This window comes from Polyodon spathula, chromosome 4 (genome assembly GCF_017654505.1).
Source record: "Polyodon spathula isolate WHYD16114869_AA chromosome 4, ASM1765450v1, whole genome shotgun sequence".
Classification (NCBI taxonomy): Eukaryota; Metazoa; Chordata; class Actinopteri; order Acipenseriformes; family Polyodontidae; genus Polyodon; species Polyodon spathula.
The window spans coordinates 63,489,746-63,514,719 of record NC_054537.1 but is presented as its reverse complement, the minus strand read 5'-3'; the positions used below and the strand labels follow the sequence as shown (position 1 = coordinate 63,514,719).

At 37.3% G+C, this 24,974-nt stretch overlaps 1 protein-coding gene across 12 annotated transcripts in view; it reads right to left on the bottom strand.

Annotated features, from left to right (window-relative positions):
• Positions 1–24,873, bottom strand: part of LOC121314721 (sodium bicarbonate cotransporter 3-like) — an 80,598-nt gene extending 55,725 nt beyond the window's left edge. For 3 of the 12 annotated variants that reach the window (XM_041248298.1, XM_041248307.1, XM_041248301.1), the window contains exon 1: positions 24,727–24,872. In XM_041248298.1, the coding sequence (XP_041104232.1) occupies positions 24,727–24,774 (48 nt within the window). In that variant the 5' untranslated portion in view covers positions 24,775–24,872. Of the gene's footprint in view, positions 1–245; positions 1,876–7,647; positions 7,747–11,198; positions 11,372–24,726 lie in introns of those variants that run through there. The other 9 variants (XM_041248303.1, XM_041248304.1, XM_041248306.1 and 6 more) reach the window with 6 other exon arrangements.
• Positions 24,874–24,974: the final 101 nt, after the last annotated feature.

Here is a 24,974-nt window from a genome sequence, read left to right as displayed (position 1 = left end):
TCCCATCTCACCCCCCCCCCCTTTTCATTACCATGCTCTGCTGTTAAACCCTACAACAGCTGCCAGTCCTTTATTCTAGGGGCAGGACCACCCCAATGTCACAGCTGGAGGTTTCACTAAAGAATTACAATGCCTAACCTGTCACTGTACAGTCAAATACACCAGTTCAGAAGACAAAAGAAAAAAAAAAAAGGAGGGGGGGTGGGAGTGAGGTTGCTTTGCTTCCGAATGAATCATTCACTTACCAGCATGCTTTTAATGAGGAGATTAATGATCAAGGTCCCAAGAACTCCATTAAAAAGGTGTCTTGGTGGCAATCTGTCTGTTCCCTGCCGGGAGACCTTTCATTACTGGTAAAGGATCGAACTTCCCCTACTCATCACTGTTGTAAAAAGCTTTTCATTTGAGTGGCTGATTGTGTGGTGCCGACTACAGTGGCAAATCAAAAATCACAATGCTCTGAATTTGCTCTTTATTCAGCTGGTGTACTGTAGCAAGTGTAGTAAGAAAGTGCTGCCTTCTGCAAAAACACAAACAGCAACACAAAAAACACAAAAAGTCACACAGCACATGTTGTTACAGAAAAAGCAACATTCCTGTAACGACACAGGTGCTGTACTCGTGGCCAGGGTTGCAATCCACGTGAGGAATATTTTGGGTTGATAAATAAATCTTGATTACCAAAGCATTACAGAAGCCTCAAATTTAGTATAATGCTCTCATGGCTTCATTTAGTAAATTCCTAACGTAGGCTATTTTTTTACTACCCACGAGTACAGTGGGGACGACGCATTTCTAGGTTTCCTTTTGCACACCATATTGCTATATATTTCTCTGCCTAAATCAGATTCATAGCATTTTTGTTTTGGGTTGCAACTCTGACAGCCAATTAAATGATGCTCTTTTTTTTTTTTTTTTTTAAAGACTAGGAAAATATGAGTAACTTACTGATATTGTTTCCAGCAGATTACTAAAAGTATGCAACCCATTAAACAAGCTGCCTGTACTACTCCTGGGAAAAGCACACAGTATGCTCCCTCCAAAATAGCTCTGAAGGGTCAAAAGTACATGTAGATGAGAAAATGTCAACATACTAAAAACACTACATGTTGTACCAGCTGAGATTGGTGTGTATTTTTCAGAAGCTTAGACCAAACTAGCCTGGAGATTCAAAATCTAACAATGTTAAAGAAATCCAAAATAAAGTTTTACAGTACCGTAGTACTTAAACATATCATTAAACATTTCCTTCTTAACGTAAAATTAATACACATCCTGTGCTCAAATCAAACTACCGGTACATACAATTTAATTGGAAACCCAATTAAAACACTAGATTTGCACATGCACATCGGTTACAACTACTGCAACAGTAACTGTAGTACTGCTTTCTGTATGACCAACTAACTACAGTAATACTGTACTACAATTACTGCTGCTTGGGATGCATATCTCCAGACAGCGAGGATATAATGAAGGATGTACTGTACATAAATGATACCTTTTTACACATTATCTACAGAACCGTTTCTCAGATTCCCATGAAACTTTAAGCACCATTTATTTTAGTGTATCATAATCTGCAGAATGGGGAGGTAGGTCTGTCTATATGTCAAACTCGCATACCGTAGATTATGGACAGCCATTTCTTCATGTTACTGATACGTCTCATTTTACAGTCATGGCAGAGGCTAGATGCTAGACATGCCTATATAAGCATTAGCACTCCAGTCAGTTCACTAATGCGATACAGAAAAATCTGTTGATATTCTATCCAGTAGATGTCACATGGGTCTAATTCAGTCTCCAGTTCAACCATTTGCACTTAGATGGCTGCGTATCCCTCCCCTCCCCCCCAAGCCAATCGACAGACAGTCTGACCTGACAACTTAAAGCGTGAGTTTGAATAGCTTCCAGAATGTGTAAACTGTGTCACAGGAATGGACTGCATCCCTATAGATTGGCAGAGACCTCCCGATTCTAGAACACAAATAAGATTAAACATTTCCATTCCATAAATACGCAGATGGCCTCTCCGTGGCACCAACAGAGAGAGTGAAACGACAGGTTGCTGTTACTAACTGCAGCTCAGTTAACTTTAAAATCACTCTGCATTTGCTGTTTAAAAGCTCACTGCACCCTGTTTAGTGATGGTGTTTGACACCTTCGCAGCAGTATGTTAGTGCCCTACATCACCCTGGTGTTGTATTACAGTGTTGCAGTACTGTACTCTATAGGCTACCCTTTCAATGACTGTCGAATGATATGTCTGAAACACTGCATTGAGCCCTACAGTCCCAAAAAACACTGCCATCCATAAAGTTCATGCCTTTCAGTGCCATATTCTGCATCCTGGATTCTTCCAGGAAAGCTAACTAGCCAGTTAGGAATAGCCAAGATGACATGTATAGATTTGCTTTTACACAAAAGTACCAAGTACAGCCACTTGATCCATTTCAGGTTTTAATACAAGCTTGATTAGCCACAGTGTATTAAATAACAAGCTCAGGTGTGTGTTACTAACCATAGCAAAATCAGGAATCTATCAAACAGCAATGCAATGGAAGTCTTATTTCCACCCCAGCAGTACACACCAGGGATTTGCTTTAGGTTTATTTGCTTTACAGCATTTAAAAAGGTCACTTCAAATGCCTTGGATTCCCACCACATATACTCTAGAGTACTATAAATAAATAAATATAGTGTGCAAAGTTTGTCCTTACTGTAGTGTACTATAAATAAATACAGCATGTACAGTGTGCCCTTACAGATTGAGTAACAGTGTTCTTACTGTATCTTTTTAAACTGAAGAAAAAAAACAAAAAAACACATGGGTAAACTACAGCACAAGCCTCAGTATCAATTACATATGAACTTTTGAAAATGCTGTCCCAGACCCAGACCTCATGACAATACTTACTATCCAGTTAACACTGCCAGCACTAAAAGCCACTGTAGAATACAATGTGTTCACTAGTGCAAGACTGCATAGCAACCTACAGCAGTGCAAAATCCCTTACGTACTGTACACAATTCTCTGATACCAATTCATACAAAAACTGAAACGTAAAACAATTGGTGACAATTGTTTAAATAGCATCCATAAAATAATATCATGCCTAAAGCGAACATAATAGTGTATGGTGTGCATCTTTAAAAGTCTTTAAGCTGCTCATGATGCAATGAAGCACAGACCCTATTCCAGCTACTTGCATAGACCTATTAAAACCTCCAGGACAAGTTTGTTTTAGCATCACACTGACATTAACTGGCTGTGAACCTGTATATTCCACTCTCTGGCAACCACCTGACCTGGGCAAACCATAGACTCCTTGAGAATCAGTTACTAAATACCACCATCATTGCTGAAGACAATTAGTGCAGTAAGCAAGGACAGCAAAAATGGGGGGCAATTATCTTAGTAAGAAAGCAGTCCAAGTCCGATCAATGAGAAAGAAACGTATCACCCTCCAAGCAAAAGACCATCAGCTGTGGCGGGATACTTCTGAGCACCGTACGTTACAAACGCTTCACTGCAAAGCACTGTATCATGAATTGGTTTTCTTGGCTACTGCACATATTTTGTAATGCCAGGTAAAATATAACACTGTACAAGCAGCAAATTCTTAACTCCACCTCAGAACCTTTTTTTTATTAGGATGTGAAACAAAAAGTAGCACAGCTTAACCCTAGAACACCTTGACAATAAAAAGACTGTATGAGGTTTAGTTGTAGACTGAGTTATACATGTACTTTTAAGCATCACTCTCTGTAATACAGCTTCAATGTCACTGTCTGTGATCAATTAGCATGAATGAGAGAAACCAGTACAGTATGCCAATACTTTGAGACCGGCACTCAGAGATTGATCATGTGGAAGTGGCATGTAGCACACTGGATGTATGCTTCCAGAAACTGTCCCAGAACACACTCGCACACCAGCTACCTACTACAGGGATAGTTTTTTTTTTTTTTTTTTTTTTTTTTTTTTTTTTGACATTACATATCTCCATACAGTAAATAGCCTATTGTACACATCATGTTGTGAAGCAGGTACAATTTGCACTTTATTTCCATGGCTAGAACATACGGTAGCTGAACATGTACAAAGAAATGTTTCTCCATTAGCACACTGAAGCCACTGTATTGCATTTTCAAAAGATTAGGAAAAAAAAAAACAAGGGGCATTTACATTACAGGGGAAAGAATACTGCGTGGTGACCATCACAAAGACAATAAACATTTGAAAACAGATAGGTGCCAAGAGCTGGATTATTGATTTACCGTAATGCAATTCAGACGACAGTGATCCTGAAATTGCATTAAAGGCAAGAGTCAAGCTGTACAACAGAATATATATATATATATAGGAGGCTGTGTGGTGCAGTGGTTAAAAGAAACAGGCTTGTAACCAGGAGGTCCCCAATTCAAATCCCAGCTCAACCACTGACCCGCTGTGTGACCCTGAGCAAGTCACTTAACCTCCTTGTGCTCCATCTTTTGGGTAAGATGTTATTGTAAGTGACTCTGCAGCTGATGCACAGTTCACACACCCTAGTCTTACATATTCTAAATTGCTTTGTGATGGTGGTCCACTATGAAATGCGATTATTTATTTATTATTTATATACTATAAAAACCCTGTCATTTAGTCTGTGCTGCTATTCATTTTTCACACTAGCTGTGATGCTGTTCTTTTAAACATTTAAAGCTACAATGGCACAAATCAGGTTCAATTTAACAATAAAATACAGTTTTAGCCTTACTATATGTGTGTTCTGTTTTAACAGAAACCATACATTGTGCTTTCCATGTCATCTACAGTAAGACAACTCCAGCTGCAGATACACAAGTTTCCATTTTCTTTGAATCTTTTTCAAACTCAACATCCAATACTTCAACTGCACAGTCTGTAGCCCAGCAGTGGGGTATGAATTATAGGGCTGGGTATCGTTAGTGTCACGGTCAAACATATTGTTGACTGTGTACTGTAAACAAAATTATGCAGAAATGTAGTCATTTGCAGTGAGCTGCTATCAACCAAATCTAAACTGTTCCATCAAAACTAAACAAAACAAACAAAACGACTAGTAACAGGAATATTGAAAACTATGTAATTTATTTATTTTTTTGTTAGTTATCTTGTACACGTTGCCGATTTTGGAAATTAATGGGTCTAATTACAAGGGCTGGATATCAGTGTTGTCACGACACGATACGTGTCACAATATGAGGGTCACGATACAATATGTGTCACAATACAGTAAATGAAGCACGAAACATAAAAATTACACAATTGTCTCATTTGCTTGTGGAAGTGTTTGCAATAACACTGGTAAAACACTTTTGGTCAAATGAGCTTCATGACCTGTTTTGCTTTGGTTTCCAGTTTATTCTTTAAAATATATTTCTCTAAAAAAAAAAAATTACAAAATCAGGGCTCCAGACAAGGTTTTTACCTTAAGAGCAAATGGCTCCAGGCCAAAAAAAATTGGTCGACAAATTCAATTACTTAACATACAACTTGCTAAGGACACTAAAAAGTGATACTAAAACAGTAACTTAATACCTGTACTCGCTTGTTTGTTGCCACATTCTGCTGAGTGATTAATCTATGCAGCTAATGACTGCAATTTACTCAGCATGTTTATATTTGAACTATTTTGCTCTAATTGTGTGCATTTGTAACATGGGAAACAGCATGCTGCAGCTCCCATGCTTAGTGAAGTCCTGATCTGACAGCATGTAACACAGACAGCTCTTATGATTACATGCTGCTGTTTATTTGTCAGTAAAAACAAGTTTAAATTGCAGCAAGTTGGTTCTGCTATTTACGATATTAAATACTAAATGTTTACACAACACTCGTTTGGTCACTGTCACGACTGTTGCTTAAAACTGTGGTTACCGTATGTTAATAAAGCACCTATCTGTGCTTGCAAGCATTTGTTGTTATTATTAGCGTTTGCTACCATTCTTCTCGCACTTCAGTTTGTTAAATACGTTTTTCCCCCCTTACAGACCAATGTCATAGCGCATTCCGAAATATTGACACATGCTTTTAAAAAGAGAGGCAACATTTTTGAGTTACAGGCGCCAATTCGTCTAACCCCAAAATGTTTTGCCGCATTTGCAGTTTGGAGCTCTGTAAATAATAATAATAATAATAATAATAATAATAATAATAATAATAATAATAATAATACACAGTTCTTGGAAACAAGTTTTTAAGTTCTGAATCTGACAAAAAAAAGTTCTCTAAATGCACATTATTTTTAAAACAAATACAATTATTTATGCACTTACATGCATTTGTATTCGATGAAATTCTTATTATTGTATGTTACCATTCTCCTCGCACTTCATAAATATTGGCACATGCTTTTAAAGGGAGAGGGCTGGCAGCATTTGTGTTACAGACACCAATGTGCCCAACCTTGAAAAAACAACTATTTAAATTTTATTTATTTTTTGCTGCATTTGCAACCATTTTAGTCCCAGTCTGGGGCCCTGCAATTTCGAGCCTTACACATTTATACAGAGCATGACTCTTGTAGATCATGAGGCAAGTCCACACATGAGCAGATCGAATTTCGCCACTGCCCTGATGAGATTATCAACATTAATAACCCACCCCCGCTCAGCTGCCAACGGGTTTGACAAAAACACCCTGAACACAGTGATTGGTAGATGAGGCTGTTAGAGTACAAGATAATAAATAAATATTCTCTAATCAGTGCAGACACAAATTAATGCATGCTCATGTTTATATCAGAAGACAATTTTACTTTAAAAATAAATACATTTAAAAAAAGCATAACTGATACAGGGGTCACTGTGTCAATAATTGTATCGTCAAGAAAAATATCACGGTTCACTGTGTGAAATCGATGAAATCGGCACACCGTTAATGAATTATGGATACAACGGTTATGATTTTCCCAAATCGAAAGTGACAAACAATTCCGAACCGAACGATAGCGACAAACGAAAAATTCGAACAGAAGATTTTTTGTCTAATGCCAAGCTCAGGAATTTACTGTGAAAGAGTTCTATGTTGACAAACAAACAAGAAACACAAATGTATCCGACAGCTCTGAAATGAGTTTTCACTGACAGTCAGTGCTTATCCAAAGTACACAATATAGTAGGTCTTTATTATTACTTTGCTAATATTTAGCATTGCTATTGTATAGCCTTAATAATAATAATAATAATAATAATAATAATAATAATAATAATAATAATAATAATAATTTGTTCAACAAATAGTACTGCATGCTGTCATTCAGTACTATATTCTCATATCATATATAAAAAGAAAAATCATCCCAACATTTTCCACTTTTAAAATTAAATAAATGTTGTCTACTGTCTACCAAGGACTATAAAGCATTAACAGACTTTAAACTATCCAGCATTTCATGCTTCTCAAATATATTTTTCCCAGTATCTCCAGCAGGTTTTCAAATGACTGTTGCAGCTGAGTACAGTACAGTACATGACCAAAAAGGAAGTCGAAAATTAAAAAACAACTGACACTTTAAATCAATTGCTTAAAAGCATTTATACTGCAGTATTCGTGAGCACTGTTGTTCAACAACACAACAAATGTATGCCAAAAATAAACATTCATCAGAACCATACTGTACTACGTCTTCCCATTTTCTCTGAAAAAGTCCGCCTTGAACCCATTATCACAGCAGAGGTCCTATTATCCAGCAGTGTCTCTATTTGAAATGAACTGCACTAAGTCACCGAAGAACGACACTTTTAAAAGCTCAAGGACAGGCTATATCAGGAGCTGAAATATCACGAAGCAGCTGGGTCTAATTGCAACACGGCAAAATAGTAAAATACCAGTCTGAAAGTTCATGGCAGAAGGAGGCAGCTTCACGCAATGATCCCAGTCCCTACCGTGGTATGCAGTGTATAGTAATAGAACAACTAAAATAAAGTCAGGGCAGGAAGGAATTAACATTGTGTTATTTAATGTAGTAACTTTGTTTAGGTAATAGCCAAAGCAACTGGCTTGATTGTGAAACCAGGACCGCTGCATTCAATTTTACTCCTAAAGCAAAAAAAAAAAAAAAAAAAAAGAGAAAAAAGCATATGATCTAATTTTAAGTTATGAAAATAAAACAAACATGTTTAATATATATATGATTTAGCGAATCCAGATCAGTTTTCTTCAATAAATAGGGAATTTGTGTCAAGTAGCTTGATATGCAAGTACATTTCTTTGGATTATTAATATTAATTAAAATGTAGGTCTATTGTGTGTTAGAAAAACTGCCCCCTCCCCCCAAAGATGCCAGATTGCACAGTCGTCAGGGGTTCCTGGTTAATACAGTAGTAGCAGATTGCGTCCACGGTTTTTAATCTCTATCCTTTCACAGCAAATAAAAGAAAGAAAATAAAAAGGCTTCGCAGCACACTGATCATTGATGCAGTTTTCTTTAAGGTGGGTCCCTCCGGTACATTAGGTTGCTCATTTAAGAATAACAAAAGGCTAAAAGAGGATGCTGTTCAAGTTTAAACTGGCTTCAGGCAAGGAAACTTAGTCAGTATTTTGTGAAACTAAAAATAACTGACTTTTTATAAAATTACAGTAGGCAAACCTTCCAACTGGAAAGGCTGAGGGTACTGAATTTATTTGGCCAGGAAAATAGAAGAATGGGTTGACAAAGTTAATCCTATCCCAAAAAATAAATAAATAAATAAAACTAAGTACAATGCAGAAACCAGGACCAGAGGACACAGATACAAAGTAAGTGCAGATAGGTAGATAGATAATTAGCAGACATTTCTTTACAATGAAAATGATGGAACTGTGGAATGGGTGTTGTTGATTTGTCACTGGTAAAGAACTGGACAAGTGCTGAGGAGTTTCCTGGGACTATTACTGTAGATGTTTAATCTCGGCTGGCAACTATCTGTGAACTATTTTGAATAGAATAGTATATACATAGTATACAACCAGCTTGAGCAACTACCTTGCAGATGATCTCTTCAACTGATCAGAAATTAAATGTGTATGATGTAGATATGTCAGTTATCATGCAGAGTGTGAGATCAGACAGAAACGATCACTGCATAAAGGGCCACTGTGGCAGAACAAAAACAAAAAAAACAACAACCTGTGTGGTTTTAAAGGTACTGTGTGAACCTTTGTTGTTTTGATTGTGTGTAAATTCACTGTGTGCTTTGAAACTGGTTAATAACAATGCATAAAATATAAAAAAAACAAGCACACGCTCAGGGTCCCATATTAACACAACGTGGAGGATGGACATGGTCATATATTACACATCAGAACTTATCTTTGTTAAATCATTTCCTGAAAACACTGATGTCTGCAGTAATGCCAGGAAGCAGCTTTGTAGGCGTGTGCTACAGAGTTTAACAGAACATGTCTCTTACTCATGTATTAACTGTTGGATGGATGGTTACATTTTGAATTACTACAACAATGCTGCTGGTTGAAATAGGAAATCGTTAGGATTGTGCATTTTAAGCACAGCATTGGCGACACATATCATCTGTGCCTGGGAATCCGAGTGTGCGTTTTTATTAATACAGCATCAACCTTCACTATTAGCAATACCAACTAAGTTGTGACACCAAGACACCACACACAGTTTTTTGGCTTGATACCTATAAACAGGGGATAGGAAAAATCCATCACCCCTTTATTGTTTGCCAGTTTGAACAAGAGACGCAGCTTTGATATGCAGTACTGCAGACGGAATGTCATTTTCAAAACAAATGCATGGTATATCACAGGCATTTAGATTATTTTTTTGTCTGACCCCTGTAGTCTCATCTTAATCCACAGCCATAGGACAGATAGTGTTTTCTACTCTGTAAACATAGGTATCCAAAGCAAACGATTACAGTAACTCTAGTGTAGGTAAAAACAAATCATAGTAAACTAGGATTCTAACCTCTCATTTACTGCAGTCGTATGTTTTACACAGCCACATTGCCTCAGACTCATGATCGATCACACTGCAATAGTTTCAAGAAGAATCCCTGAATATGTGGTTTAAGATGAAACAAATACACACATGTTTTACATACACAGACACACAGAGACACACACACAGTGACCCTGATATATTGGCAGGGTTATAGTATCACATACCCAAAAAAATTCAATCCTGCAATTCAATCTGTTCGTCACATTCCTGTCTTTGTGGACATTTATAGTACAGTGCATAATGCTTAAAAATACAACATCATTTCTATTATTTTGTTACAGGCAGATGTCTTCTGTGTACTACGGCTCACTGCAAGTGCTACTTTGCTCTTTAGTAAGGTGCTTAAATATAAATAAACCAAAACAATATCTGGAAGTGTCGCAATTGCTTTTGGACAAACTTTACAGACTGCATTTCTTCTACAGTGCAATCAATGTGATTAAATAATTCTGGGACACTTTATAAGGAGCTCATATTTGTATTGATTGCATCTTATTATCTTGTTCCAAACTGTGTGTATCCTGAAAAATATTCTCCTTTTACTTTCATGTGTGTAGTTCTACTGTATAATATATGACAAAGAGCCATGAACAGCCGACAAAAACACACACACACACACACACACACACACACACACACACACACACACACACACACACACACCTTGCAGGCCCACAGCATGCAGCTTTCGTTAAAAAAAAGGTAGTTTTTTTTAACAACACGCCACTTCCTGTGAAGATGACATTTAGTGTGCCGTATTAAATCAAGATGAAGAGGATCATCACAGATTGAGGGTACTCTGAACCTACAGCTTAGGACAGCTCTGTTTAATTGCATAGTTTGAGTATGGCACGTCAGCAGAGAGACCGAGAGACATGCTTAATTCCATCTGAGAATCTTTCACTGTTCAAAACTACTGTGCCAACATTAAAGCAAGCCTCCTCCCCTATCCCCAAACCCTGGGGACAGACCAAAAGCTATGCAACATTGTTTTATTTTTTAAGTGACATTACAGATATCATTAATCTTTTATCTCCAACCCTTCTCCCACCCCTCAACCCCCAAAAAAAAAGGAAAAAAAAATCAACCAAAATAAATGTGTTCAATGAAATAACCAACAAAGGAATTTTTATATATATATACACACACACACACACACACACACACACACACACACACGACTTAGAGATAGAGCTATGCAGGAATTTTACATACTGATAACAGATTGCCTCTTTCACAGCTTCTCTCCATAATGGTAATAGCTCCAAAGCAGCCAGACTTGATGTGCGTCTATGTTTCCAATATACACAACACGTCTCCTGAAGATCTCACTGGCACACGCTTCGTCTGTGTCTGTCTGTGTATGTGTGTGCGTGTGCTTGCAAGAGTGAGTCTGTGTGTCTCTGCTGTTGAATGTTCTGCTTTAAATCGGATATACTCCTGCACCCTGCTTCTTTCTCAGCAGCCAATCAAGAGCCTCCAGGAATATTTAATATTTTGAGTCAATAACTAGCACGCACAGAACACTCTGGGAGCATGAAGGCATGCCTTCCATTCCAGCTGAGAAGAATTCAGTACAAAAAAAATAAAAATTAAGAGCAGCAATTTGGGATCAATTTTCACAGGCAAAAGCAGCTGAAAACAAGACTGCAAGGTTTATTGTTACTATTCTTAATAATAATAATAATAATAATGTTGGGCTTTTTTAAAAATCAGGTAGAATTATTTAATGAACAAAAGCGGGTGAAATCGGGTGAAAGAAAGAATAAATAAATATTTGTGTAGAAATTAGGTTTTATTTAGAAAGAAATAAACAAATGATTAAGAACAAAGCGTTGACACAAAGTTGTCGTCAACAGTTTAAATCCCCAGCGTATTCCACACATTGGGGTATGCAAACATTTGACGACATCTAGCTCTCTCCCCTTTCTCTCACATACACATACTGTATATGGAGGCATTTCTCCGTTCCAATCAAGTTTTATTTTGTAGTAGATTTGCAAGTATAATTGTAATTGTAAAAGTATAGTATTTTTTATTATTATTACAATAATAATGATGTGGATGCACGCATATACTTTTCAGTTGTTAAACTCAAGTCCTTTGTATTTCTTTTTTTATAATCGGAAGTGTTCTAATTTGAATAAAAATTGTGGCTTTTGTTGAACTATTATGCACAAAAGTGTTTAGTTATTGGATCTTCTGTTAAAAAAACCTAAAATGATCTTTATTTGAAAAAAAAAAAAAAAAACTGTCAATGCATCGATTATCGTTGATAAATGCTTATATGATAAATCGAATACGAAATTAGTGTGCCGATTGCACCACTGCTCCTGAAGCGGCATGCAACACATTTTTTTTGGCCTGGAGCCATTGGCTCCTATGGCAAAAACCTTGTCTGGAACCCTGATTTGTAATTTGGTTTTAAAGAAATGCAAATGAGACAATTGTGTAATTTTTATGTTTCGTGCTTCATTTACTGTATTGTGACACATATTGTATCGTGACCCTCATATCATGACACGTATCGTATCGTGACAACACTGATACCCAGCCCTTATAATTAGACCCATTCATTTCCAAAATCGGCAACGTGTACAAGATAACTAACAAAAAAATAAATAAATTACAGTTTTCAATATTCCTGTTACTAGTCGTTTTGTTTGTTTTGTTTAGTTTTGATGGAACAGTTTAGATTTGGTTGATAGCAGCTCACTGCAAATGACTACATTTCTGCATAATTTTGTTTACAGTACACAGTCAACAATATGTTTGCCTTCCTGATCCCTAGCACAGTAAAACCAGCTCTGGAAAGCTTTCTTTTTTAAGGATATACACAAAAACAAGACAGTGAAAGCATTTTATAGGTTGTGTTTCAGAATTACACAATAGCAGGCTTAGCAGGGTTTTGAATAATACAGCATTATCCATCCCTACCTGTTACTACAACTGTTTAAACAACTTTTATTTTGCATGCTATTGTGAATCCAAGACAGCAAATTTTTGACACTGTGGTTTTATGGAACTGAATCCCCTTTCACTCTGACTGGATACTGTACCTATAAATTAAATCGGAGAGGGGTCGATCGTTTACTGACACAGTTCCTAAAAGCCCTCAACTTGAAAGAAATACAGTAATTAGACAGGCCACTCGCATGGAAAAATGTGATCAATTTACTAAACAGATGCAACGTATTTACGTAACAAACTAAATCAAACTTACCTTCCATTAAGAACAGACACACACACACACACAATCATGCTATCACAGTATCTCTTGCTGTCAAAAGGTGCTACGCACAAACGTCTGAATAGACAGACACCACCATGCAGGCTTACTTGGGTATTGTCTGTGAGACTTAACAGAGGATTTGCTGACACTCAGGCTGCAACAGTGATTCCTAACTTTTAATCTTCACTACATTACACTTCAAGGGGTGCGGATACACAGTGTAAAAGTGAGCATTGTTTGCGTTTGGGGGGGGAAGGTGTTGGGGACAACTAGCTGAGTCAACTGACTTTCCGATCTACTGTACAAATCACATGTACTGCAGGGCTTCTTCAAGCCAGAAGTTCATTTAAGGTGAATTTGGATGTTCAATATCTGAGCTTCCACAGCCCCTGTTCTGATGAGTTTTCAGTAAAACAGCAGGTTTATGAAAATCCAAAACCACCAACCCCAGAGACCATTTCAGATATAAGACTCTCAGTTAGTTTGCAAGTCAAGTATTCCTTGACTTTGCCAATTGACCTAGTATGGTGCCAGTTCTTAGGCTGCAGTAGCATAAGAGCTGCATACAGTATTTTCAGATAGTGTCAACACAGCTGGGTTATACAATATTTTCCATGTTTGAGTGTTTACTAGAGACGCCATTCCCTTGATGAAAAAACAAAACAAAAAAACACAAAACAAAAAACCACTCATCTCTAGTAGATCTGCTTTATAATGCTTTAGGCTTGATCACCAGCAAGGGTGCTGAACCTGGAGTCATTAAAGTGAGCATTTCAAGGACACGCTGAAAGAAGCAGCTGCTTGTTTAGTAGTCAAATTGTTAGCTTTGGTTCCTGCTAGACAAGAGAAGCTTACAGCTTGCTGTAACTCTGCAGGCTATGAGTCCCTACTGTATTGTGGTAAGAAGACTGCAGCTATGTGGGAGGTTTCCTGTGTTACAGGATGCGCTTCACATTTAAAGGAAGGCCTGGCAGTGTGTGTGTGCCACAGAATCAGATGGCGTGTATGCCAATCTCAACACAAGAACGTTCACTTTCACAGTGCTGTGGTGCCACTTCAAAAAGGCTCAACCCCAGTCCAAGATGTGAAATTATGATTATGTCAAAAGAGAGGTTTAAACTTGTGTTGCACCAAATTGATACCATGAAAGCACAGCTACCCACTTGCAAGGTATTACCACATAAAGGTAATGGAAAGTAGGTCACTTTTAAGCAGATGCATTAAGGCTAGTACAATATAACTACAGAGACAAAAGCAAATAGCTTTCAATAGGGAGATTTCATTTTACAGAAACCGCCCGGGTGAAAAAACCCGACCCGTCTTGCAGATGCTAGAGTGCCTTTAACAATAACTGACTGCGCTTCTAGCAGACTAGATCACTTGCGCGTTGCTGGGTGAAAAAAAAAAAGTATCTTGGAACCACACGACAGCTGTGTTACGTCAACACAACATTTAACCAATCAGAGAGTTGAAGGCACGGGTTTTCTGTGTTAAGCACTTAGAGACGCTAAAACGTTAAAAATGACTGCTAAAAAAACGAAACGATTATTTTCAAAGCAAAAATAGTTACAATGAATGCAGGGTTCTCAAAATAAGCCAGCGATCGGCGTAATCCACAGCCTAATACTAGATTTGTGCAGGCTACTTTATTACAAACATATTAAGATTATGTTCCGGTATTATCATTCAGTCCATTTGTTGTCGTATTATTGTACTGTATGCTAATATATAGTACATAATAGCTATACATATGCACCAAAAAAAAAAAGTATTCCTATCGTGACATTGTAAAAATATGTACCCAGGTGCTTATGGGAGATATTGGGGGTTCATGTACAGAGGCTGTACGCCTTTAAGAAGAAAGGCGTGATGGGATATCAGCTGTTGTCAGCTGACATACAAATGCTTCAGTGCAGAGGTGCTGAATTATTACATTCTGGTTTCATGCAACAGTTATGATGGTGACCAAATGTTTGCGAATACTGTTGAGTTAAACAAATGGTTGAAATGAACAGTTGCATTCAAAAAATGTAGAACAGCAAAAAACTAAAACAGACATGCATTAACAAAATGCCCTAAAATTTTAACAAAAGGAAAACAAATCTAAATGAAGCAATAAGCTCAATAATTAAGCTAAAAAGGAAGTGAAAAGGTTTCCAGTTTTTTCGTGTACTCGAATAAACAGCCATTATCTTTCCCCAGTCAAATCCTACAATAAGTACGTTCATTTACCATAATAAAAAACAGTATTGAAAAAGAAAAATGTGGAATATAAAAAAAGCGCAACCAGATACAGTCAACGAAAGACAACACATTATTCAAGTTCTTTGTCGTATTATATATTTAAGGTAAGGTAAGTTTATTTTCCCATTAAAAGTGTTCCAGGCTATAATGTTCTGCCGCCCGTCTGTACAGAATTCCTGGGGAGAACCCTGAATCCTTTGTAGGAACCTGGAATGCCTACTGTATGCCGACTTATCTTAATGGTTTCATTCATTCTGTGTGAAAGACTCGTGACAAACAGAGTATGCTCCTCCTTCTCGCATAGCTAGTGTAATCGAAACACTGACAGGAGGGGGAAGGAAGCCAATTTCAAAAGGACAAGCATCACAGGGGCAAGGACCCTGGGGGACAGCACTTATCCAGGTCTCGGACAGGCAGTAGAAAGGGTGAGAATACTGTAGCAATAAAGCATAGCTAGCAAAAAAATAAATAATAATCAAACACTTTTGTGGCTTCCCACCACCTGTTTAGCCATAAAAAGTACTTCTACAAACACAAGAAAATGCTAATTATCACTGATGTGCTAGCCTGGCTTGCAGCCAATGACATGATACAGAACCAGAATTGCTAAATATGCCAAGGACGGTAGAACTAAACTGCTTCAGATTTCTCTAAATCGACACGTGGCATTTGTCTATTGTTGCAAAACAACAGCCGATCACTACAACAACCTCTCAGATTCTCAATAGTAAATTACATAAAGCTTTGGAGCAGACAGCTACCATAACCCTCGGGAAGCTTGTATTTGCTGATCCTACAGTAGATAGCCAGTGTGTTCATTTGGGAACATTTGCGTGTTTGCACAAGGAACATTGTCCAAGGCAAAAGTCCAAATTCAGTTAGCAAGCTCGAATATGTTGTCCTGACTTGGCCTTAAAAAACAAAAAGAATTTAGATCCATGCTCCACATGCATTGATCAGCAGGCTTACAACAAAAATATATGTTAGCCTCATTAATGTTTAGTACAGCACAGCAGCCCACTGATACAAGAGTTCTAAATCTGCAACGACTAGTGTGCTTGCAATCTAAACACTGTAGTGTGGTCAGAAGATCCCAGGCATTCCACAGTTCACACAGACGTAAACAAAAACCATTCAACAATTTGACAACTGTATACATAAAAGCCCTACCCAATATGTAACTATTTTCCTTGTAGTTTATTCACAACATTTCATGTTATGAATACAGTCATACCCCCCACCCCCCCACCCCCCCCCCCCCCCCCAACCACTGTCTTGTATAGTTTATCTCCTAGCAGCGAGGTGGTTGAGTTGAAGGAAATGACACACAATAGATTGTATGTGACATAAAACGAAAGGTATGAACTACACCTGCCTTCCAGTAAAGTGTTTAAGTGAATTCAGGAAATGCAGAAATCACGAAGCATGTCAGTACCATACCACATGCAAACGTGTGAAACAAAGGCAAGTACTCCAAATAACTGAAAGTTGATACTACATTTTAATCAGTGCACGTATAAAAGTCACAGTGCACGATGGTATAAAGACAAAAGGACGGTTCCAGATAGTCACAGATTTGGAGAACTCACAATCACCAGGTTACACCACCTGAAAGCCGAATGTCGGAAGTGCAATAATTTCCAAATGATGAAGACTGGCAATACATAGTTTCACAGCACTGTAATATAGTAACATTTAAATAAAATCCTTCTGAAAGGAATTCTTTATTCTCCGACAGGGAATAAGATATAAAATGCACCAGATTATCACCGGCCATTACCTACCGTATATGTCTAATCACCGACCAACACCCAAGATATTGTAATAGTATAAAAAAAAAAAAAAACTAAACAAAAGAAATCAGTAATCAAGCAGGTTGTTAAATGCCTATTTATGCAAAAAGCACACTATGCTCAACTGATAGGGGTTCAGAAAGTCACATGACTTCCAGGACTGTTAAGACTCACTTCCTCAAGTGAACAAACCCAGCTTAGACCCCGTTCACACTTACTGAGTCGGCCTTGGGCCATCTCTGGGCCGCCTCTAAATTTCCATTCACAGTTGAGGTTTTAGGAGGCCTAAGTGCGTTCCCATATGTGGCTCAAAAGGAAGCCTAAATTGCGGCGAAGTGCTTCTTGGGAATGTAAACAGTGACACATTCGGCATTCCCAGTAGTTAACATAAGAGATTGAGGTGGGAAATTTGCAGACGTAAATATGGCACTTATTTTTTGCAACACTGTTGGTACTGTATTTACTGCATAAGATACAATAAAGGAGTGTGTTGACAATGCAGTCGGTTACTGTGGAAAGAAGCAATCGTGTTGGATCATGCGTAAATGCAGCAAACAAGGACGTGTACATTACATTAGTCACAGTACAGATTATTATATTAATGGTGACTGAATATGCAATGTCTTATACATTATTTATCAATATTGATATTTACAATCTTAGCTACAATCTAAAATGTGTGTGTGCGTGTCTGTGTATATATATTATACACACACACACAGAGCGCGAGAGAGCACAAGTTTTATCGTTTTAATGATAGCTGTATGTTGAAGAAATACTTACCATTCATGACTGACCCAGCAGATCTCCATAGGTTCCATAAAATCCAAGATCCCTGGTGGGTTTATTTCTGGCCTGCTGCTCAGTATTTCCGAGAGTTCTCGGACAAACTTGCAGGTTTTCACCACAGAGATAACACGGACATAAAGGAAATAGCTGCTGCTGCATCCAGCACTCAAAGAATATCACGGACATTTGCAGAGCTTTTTGAGATGTTATAGTAATAAAATAATGACTTGGATCGCATTATTGAGGAGTTTGGTGATAAAACAAGTGATCGGGAGAGGATCTACATCTATAAAGTGAAAAATACAGCGAACAAGGGGTGGGGCTTGGCTGGAGATGCAGGACTGTCCTTTTGTGATTCAATACCTGTTAAACCTGCTTTACTTTGGAAAGAAATATTTAAAACAGCATGTGTGAAAATAAATTGGACCTGATGCGCCTGACAAGTGCTGAATAAATGGACCGCTAAGGGTGAATTTCTGCATCATCCCAGCTGCTACCCTTAAAATCGACATTGTTTTGATCTACTACGCTTGATCTAGTAGGGGAGTGGTTTGAGCTTCGTCACCGCACTGTCGCACTAAGGCTGGCCCAGGGCCTGCGTTGGGTTCACACATGCAGATAGGCCGGCCCTGAGGCAGTATTAGTACTTTAGGCCGCATCAAAAAGCTGGTCTAAATTTCACCTGGCTCAGGGCCGTCTTTTCATTTTTCGAGCGTTCACACATGAGATAAGGCGGTCCTGGGCCGGCATAAACCGCAAGTGAGAAAGGGGTGTCAGACAAAAATGAAGGAATAGACTTACTTTCAGTCCAATCAGGGCCTTTAACAATTAAAGAAGACCAGGCTGAAAAAGGACATGGAATGGACTCAAACAAGAAAAAAGAACCACAGATTTCAACTCCCACAATACCGCCAACCAGCATTTAGTGAACGTTAGCCACTAATTAATACTACAAAGACCAAAATACACAATTTCTGGTAGTTTAACAAACATCTTTTAAAAAAAACAAAAAGCACTTAAGCAATGGTACATATACAAATTTATTGGCATTCCTGCAGTGTTTTGTGTATCCTCCTTTTGTCTTTTAATTTGGCTTTTAGGCGTTTATGATCATTCTTAACCAGTATGTTACTGTACTGTACATCTTGTTAATGAAATGTGGGCCCATTCTGTCTTGCATATTTCCTTCAGTTCAGACAGACTGGACACACAATCATATTACTAGACAAGAACCATGAATGTTTTCAATAAGGACACATGAGACTGAATGTTATTTACCAATCAAGACAAATCTGCCCATGTTCCAATTGCCTGGAGCTACCGTTAAAGTTACAGCACATAATAAAAAGGCTAATTTACTAGCGTGCTTGTTGAACAGAATCCTGTTCAGAGTCATGTGCCCTGTGTTTGTGTTTCTTCTTCGTCTTTTATTTTTGGTAATATTTTTATTATCGTATCAGTAGAACATCTGTTTAATTTAAAAAAGCATCTTAGCAGTTGCAAGTACAGCACGCTTCCAAATAGTCACAATCTTGCACATTACTAGGATTGTCCTACCTACTGGCTGCCTCCAGTGTAATGAGTTTAAATTCAGTCTTCACAAACTGCTGAACCTCAAGACAGTCTACTTTAGGCACCAATTAAAGCCAAGCTGATGTTTACAGTAGATCAATATTAATACAACAGCAACTGCCAACAGCCTACAAAATACAGTTTAAGACAGCCATTAAAATGAAATTGTTTTACTGACAATACTATAAATCTATTTTATTGCAACAGACGTGGCACCATGCATCCACGCAGTGCTACTGTGCAGAGAGCAGATTTTTTAAAGCTACTGTACAGCATTGCATACAATTCAAGGAACCTAGATCCAATCCATTTGTAAGGTAGTTCAGGACTGCATCTTCAAAGTAATTCTTAATTTTGGATACTGGGAAGGAAGAATTATACATTAGTTGACTGTCAGTAAATCAAAGCAGCAAACAAATGTACGGAAACTGTATGAAACATATTTGTTTCAAAATTTCTTTATTCTGTTTTTTATAACATACTTGAAAGTTTATACTTTATACTTGAAAGTTCTTCAGCATTACTGAAATAAAGAATTCATAAAAAGAAAAAGTGAAAAGCATTGTGTCAGGTTTAGATGCAAGCTGTCAAATGCTCAACATAAACACAGTGTAGGGATAATGGAGCATTATGCATTACAGTACTCTTTGTATCACCAAATTAAAATTTAGATATTTAAATTCGTTGTTTCTTAATACATGTTCCAGATATTGACGCATAACTTCAAGCATGTTTGTAGCTTCTACTTTGCACGCTTGACCAACAATTATTTTATATGTTTTACCTAATTATGGACTTTGAAATCTCCTGCACATCATTCCCCCCCCACCCCCCCATGTTGTTGTTACTATAGTAACTTGATAAGGTTAGTATGCAGCTTAAAAGTGTATACCAAGTCAATTACACCAGTGAACTACAGTACAAGGAACGACTAACAGAACCCCACATGACCCTCCGGTAACCCTATAGAAAGAAGAAGGACACCATTTTTACTGGGAGGACTTTTTCCACCTATTCACTTAAACCCCCCTCCCTTCCTGTGGCTTGCAATTTACATCACTTCCTTATGTGTGCTATTGTTAATATTTGTGTGAGGCGTATATTATGAGTTGCTACATACAGTACAGGCAAACAAACAAAAAAGGTCTCCTTGTGAAAACGCATGTATTTAGCAGTTACTGTATACTATCCCAGATTTGTAGTACTTGGCTAGCGTCGCACAAGATGACTAAAATCTTACTGCCAAGCGATTTCACCAGTCAAGTTTCACACAAGTCTTTTTGTTTTGTTTTTAGAACAACAGAGAAAAGTAGCAGCGCTTGTGCAGTAAATACATGTACCCCTATGGAAGGACGGAAGATGTAATCTCTGTGTAGCACTGGAAAAGCTGCACAGTCATAGCCCACAGGCTGGATCGTTCTCATCTATCTGATGAGAGGGGTTACTTCGGATTATTTAATTGGAATTATACCACATTTCCATCAGCCATGAAAACACTGATCCATCATATCGTTTGACTGCCATTGATGGTCAAGCAGGTGCACTGTTATTTTTTTTGGTTACTTTTGACATTGCATCCTTGCCTGCTTGAGTTTTGGCACCCTGTTCAAAACAATTAAGCTATTTGGTCTCATTTTATACCACTACATGTAAGTGAATGGTGGAAAAACAATCAAGATCACTTTACAAAAGAAGCCCACTTGGCAGAAGCATCCCAGCAATGTTTGTCCCCAGCGAGCTGGGTTTCAGCAAGGCTGGATAGATTGTAAACAGGCTCTGTTACTGTTTAAAAGGAAAGACTGTGTATGCAATCCTGTTTTTTAACAAAAACTAAATATAAGAAATGGACACTAAGATGCAGAACTGTTTTTATAGATTATATTGAGGGCTTCTGTTTTTCGGTTTTTATTAATTATATTTTTCGGTACTTATTTTTAGCTATTTTAGAGGTTTTTTCAGGGCTTTCGTTTTTGATACACTGTATGAAATTAGTGTTTTTGGCTACTTTCCAAAATTCTTGCGCATTTTTTTTCTATCAGAATGTGTATAGTAACTCGACAGTACTTACAAACTTAAGTTATATGTTCTTTCCTTTGCTGACTTCCACAACAAAATCTCTACGGTTACAGGCACATTTTTCTGGGGTTTTTGTGTGTAGGCATTTTTTTTTACATTTCACCACAATTCTGTTTTAAATCCTCTGTATCTTAACTGTAACACAGCTTTAAATCCCGCTAACAAGCCTCCATTCCTGATTGTAATCTCGTTTTAAAGCAGTCTCCAACAGAAATGAAATTTATAATTAAAGTTCAGGAGGAGGGTCAGACACCAATCTCTGCGTCACCAAATTGAATCATTCAATTTACACATTAGCTAATTAAGATTGTTAGCTCTATAAATACCCTCTTCACTTCTCAGTTGCGTTTCGACTTCATTGTAACCCACCACCTCCCCTTCTCTACCTTTCTTAAAAACAATTTCTATGTTTTATCAATGGGGGTCTCTACTTTGACCATTCTGCCAGGCAGCGAGCCCACAAAGCAAGTTAGGTTTAAACCGAAAACCAGAAGCCCTAATTATATTGTTATTACCTGTTAAAGCTGTTACTTGGATTTACTTGTTTAATTATTCAAAGGATTATTTTCGCCAACACTACTTGGCACCAATCAAGATAAAAATAAGGTAGGCCTTTTTTTTTTTTTTGCAGTTAGGCAGCATCTGATGTCATTAAACAGATTCATTTGTTTTTAATAATTTAGTAGCTATTCGGTATATTATATATTAAGCATATTATCAGTAGCTCTAAATGTATTACATCTGTTAGTTTTAGTGACAAAAAAAAAAAAAAAAAACAAGGATTAAGGACATCAATGCATCAGCTTTGTCCCAGACTTATATATTCCTTATAATGCAATTACTATAATAAGCAGGCCTGCGTTCTGCCAGCGCTAGGTTTAAAACCTGCTCCTCACCTTCATATTGGACAGTCATTAGGTAACTTCCACCATCAGCTTGAGTTGGACAGATCAAGGTCTGTCAACCTGCAATGTTAACTGGTGCTGACAGAGTCCTAATTGAAATATGCTGATGGAAGTGGACAGGATTGATCAAGTCAGTCCCAGCAGCAAAAGGAGCTACAGAATCAGATGCAGTATGCTGTAGTTTTTTAAGGCTGTTTGTTAAACAAAATACTTGCCATTTGTACAAAGTAATTTCCTACAAAATCTGCTCTTGGATTCAAGTCAACTTTGTTTTGTTCCAGTGGCATATTTTCTGTCAGACACTGTCACTCTGGGATAAGTTTATTTTAAAACCTGTAGTATCACAGCAATTACCACAAGTTGTTATCTACAGTAAACAGTGGTCCAAGAATACCCGGGCCTCTCCATTCTTAAAATAGTAAAGTGCTTAACGTTCTTGTTTTTGAACTCTGATCCGTGATCTCCGAGTACCACTAACACCTTAAAACAAATAGCACACACGAATAACACAATTTAAAAGTTACTGTGACAAAAATACAGTTGCAAAACACTACTACAGACAGTGTGTTGTACTGTACTAATCTAGAAGCAAAAAGCACATGTCATGTTGGGGCAAGTGATGGGATAACCAATGCCAAAATGACACCTGCGATAAACAGAACACGGGAAAAGTTTTGCTCTCCTTTAGTTTAAATTATTTGATGGGATACTGTTTTTGAGCACTTATTGTAATATGTTACTAACAAGCTACAGTATGCATGTATTTATATAATTAAAATTGAAATTTAACACATTTTAATATGCATCCAAATACTAAAATAAATGGGACTTATTTGATAGACTAGACCATTGGTAAACCACGGTTAATTGTATATATATATATATATATATATATATATATATATATATATTATATTATATATATAGTGTGTCTATGATAGTTGTTAGGTTATATATCTCTATCATATATATTATATCTATATATTATATATATATATAGTTAATATATATATAATGATATATATATATATATATATATATATATATATATATATATATATATATATATATATAATATATGCACAATATGTACGTCCTTTGAATTACACGTTGTTAATTAAACTGCCCTCTCAGAACAAAATGGTATTAAACCCAAGCCCAGTGGTTCTGCTGAAGTGTAACTGGGTACAGTAGGATGCACACAGTGTGCCTGACATGCACCTGGTGATTATCATGTAATTTAGAAAATGGATTACATAACGTCTTGGTGAAAATCCAACAGCTAACCCAAGAAAGAAATCCCTTGGGGTCCAGTACAGTAAGAAGCAGACAATGAAGAATATTTAACTTTTGTCTAGTTCCTTTACCACTGATGTCCTGACTGTCTCCATCACAGAAATGCCACCAAACTATCATATTTATGGAAATTAATATAATACTGTATACCTTATGCAAAGGCCCAGTTTTAATAGAGAGCAAATGTAGGAAATAATTATTGCCTGGGCCCCTCAAAAGCCGTATTCAATATACTCACTAGCAGGAACCCTGTTTGATTCCTTCCACAGCATCTATCGGAGTCACTCAACTAGGCTTGTTTTGAACACACCGGTTTACATGGATTGATATTCAAATGATACTAACACGATCTATTGAATGTTGTGCACTGGACTTTACAAATTATGTTATGTCGACAGTGTAACTCTGATCTGTGATCTCTAAGTACCACCAATAAATATCAGGCATGAAAAATTAGTGAAATTACATGTAATTAAAATAATTACAAAAAAAGTGACTATCTAAACAAGGAAATGTGAAAGCGTGGTCGGCGCTGCTATACTAGCAATGCTTTGTTGTAGCATTGCATTTGTCGCGTTATTTCGTAACTGTATTATCGTATTAGTATGACTGAACTAGTTTAGCGTCCAGACTAAGCCACATGGTCACGCAGTATATTTGCTTTAGACCCAGAACATGAACCGAATCTGACTTTTCAATCGCTCTCAAAAATCATACACTCCAGTCAACTCAAATTTGTAACCGACAACATATAGATTATTCCTAATAATAGTAATAGTAATAATAATATACCCCCAAACCAGCAACACAAAACAGGTATGTCAATTAATAGTTACCGTTGTTAGCAGAGGTCTCATCTGCTCGCTTCTGTCTTCCTCCTCCATTTCTCACTTTCCCCGAATACGATAACAAATTGTGTTTTTACTGCTTTTACTTGAAGTGACACACTGACTCCCACTTTACACAAATTGACACAAAGAAGAAACCGCCTCTCACTGAACGACACTGTTCTCCGCCACTCACAAGGCGCCTTCGTGGCTGCAAAGCCAATCAGGTTTGGGGAAGAGCAATGGGCGTGAACATT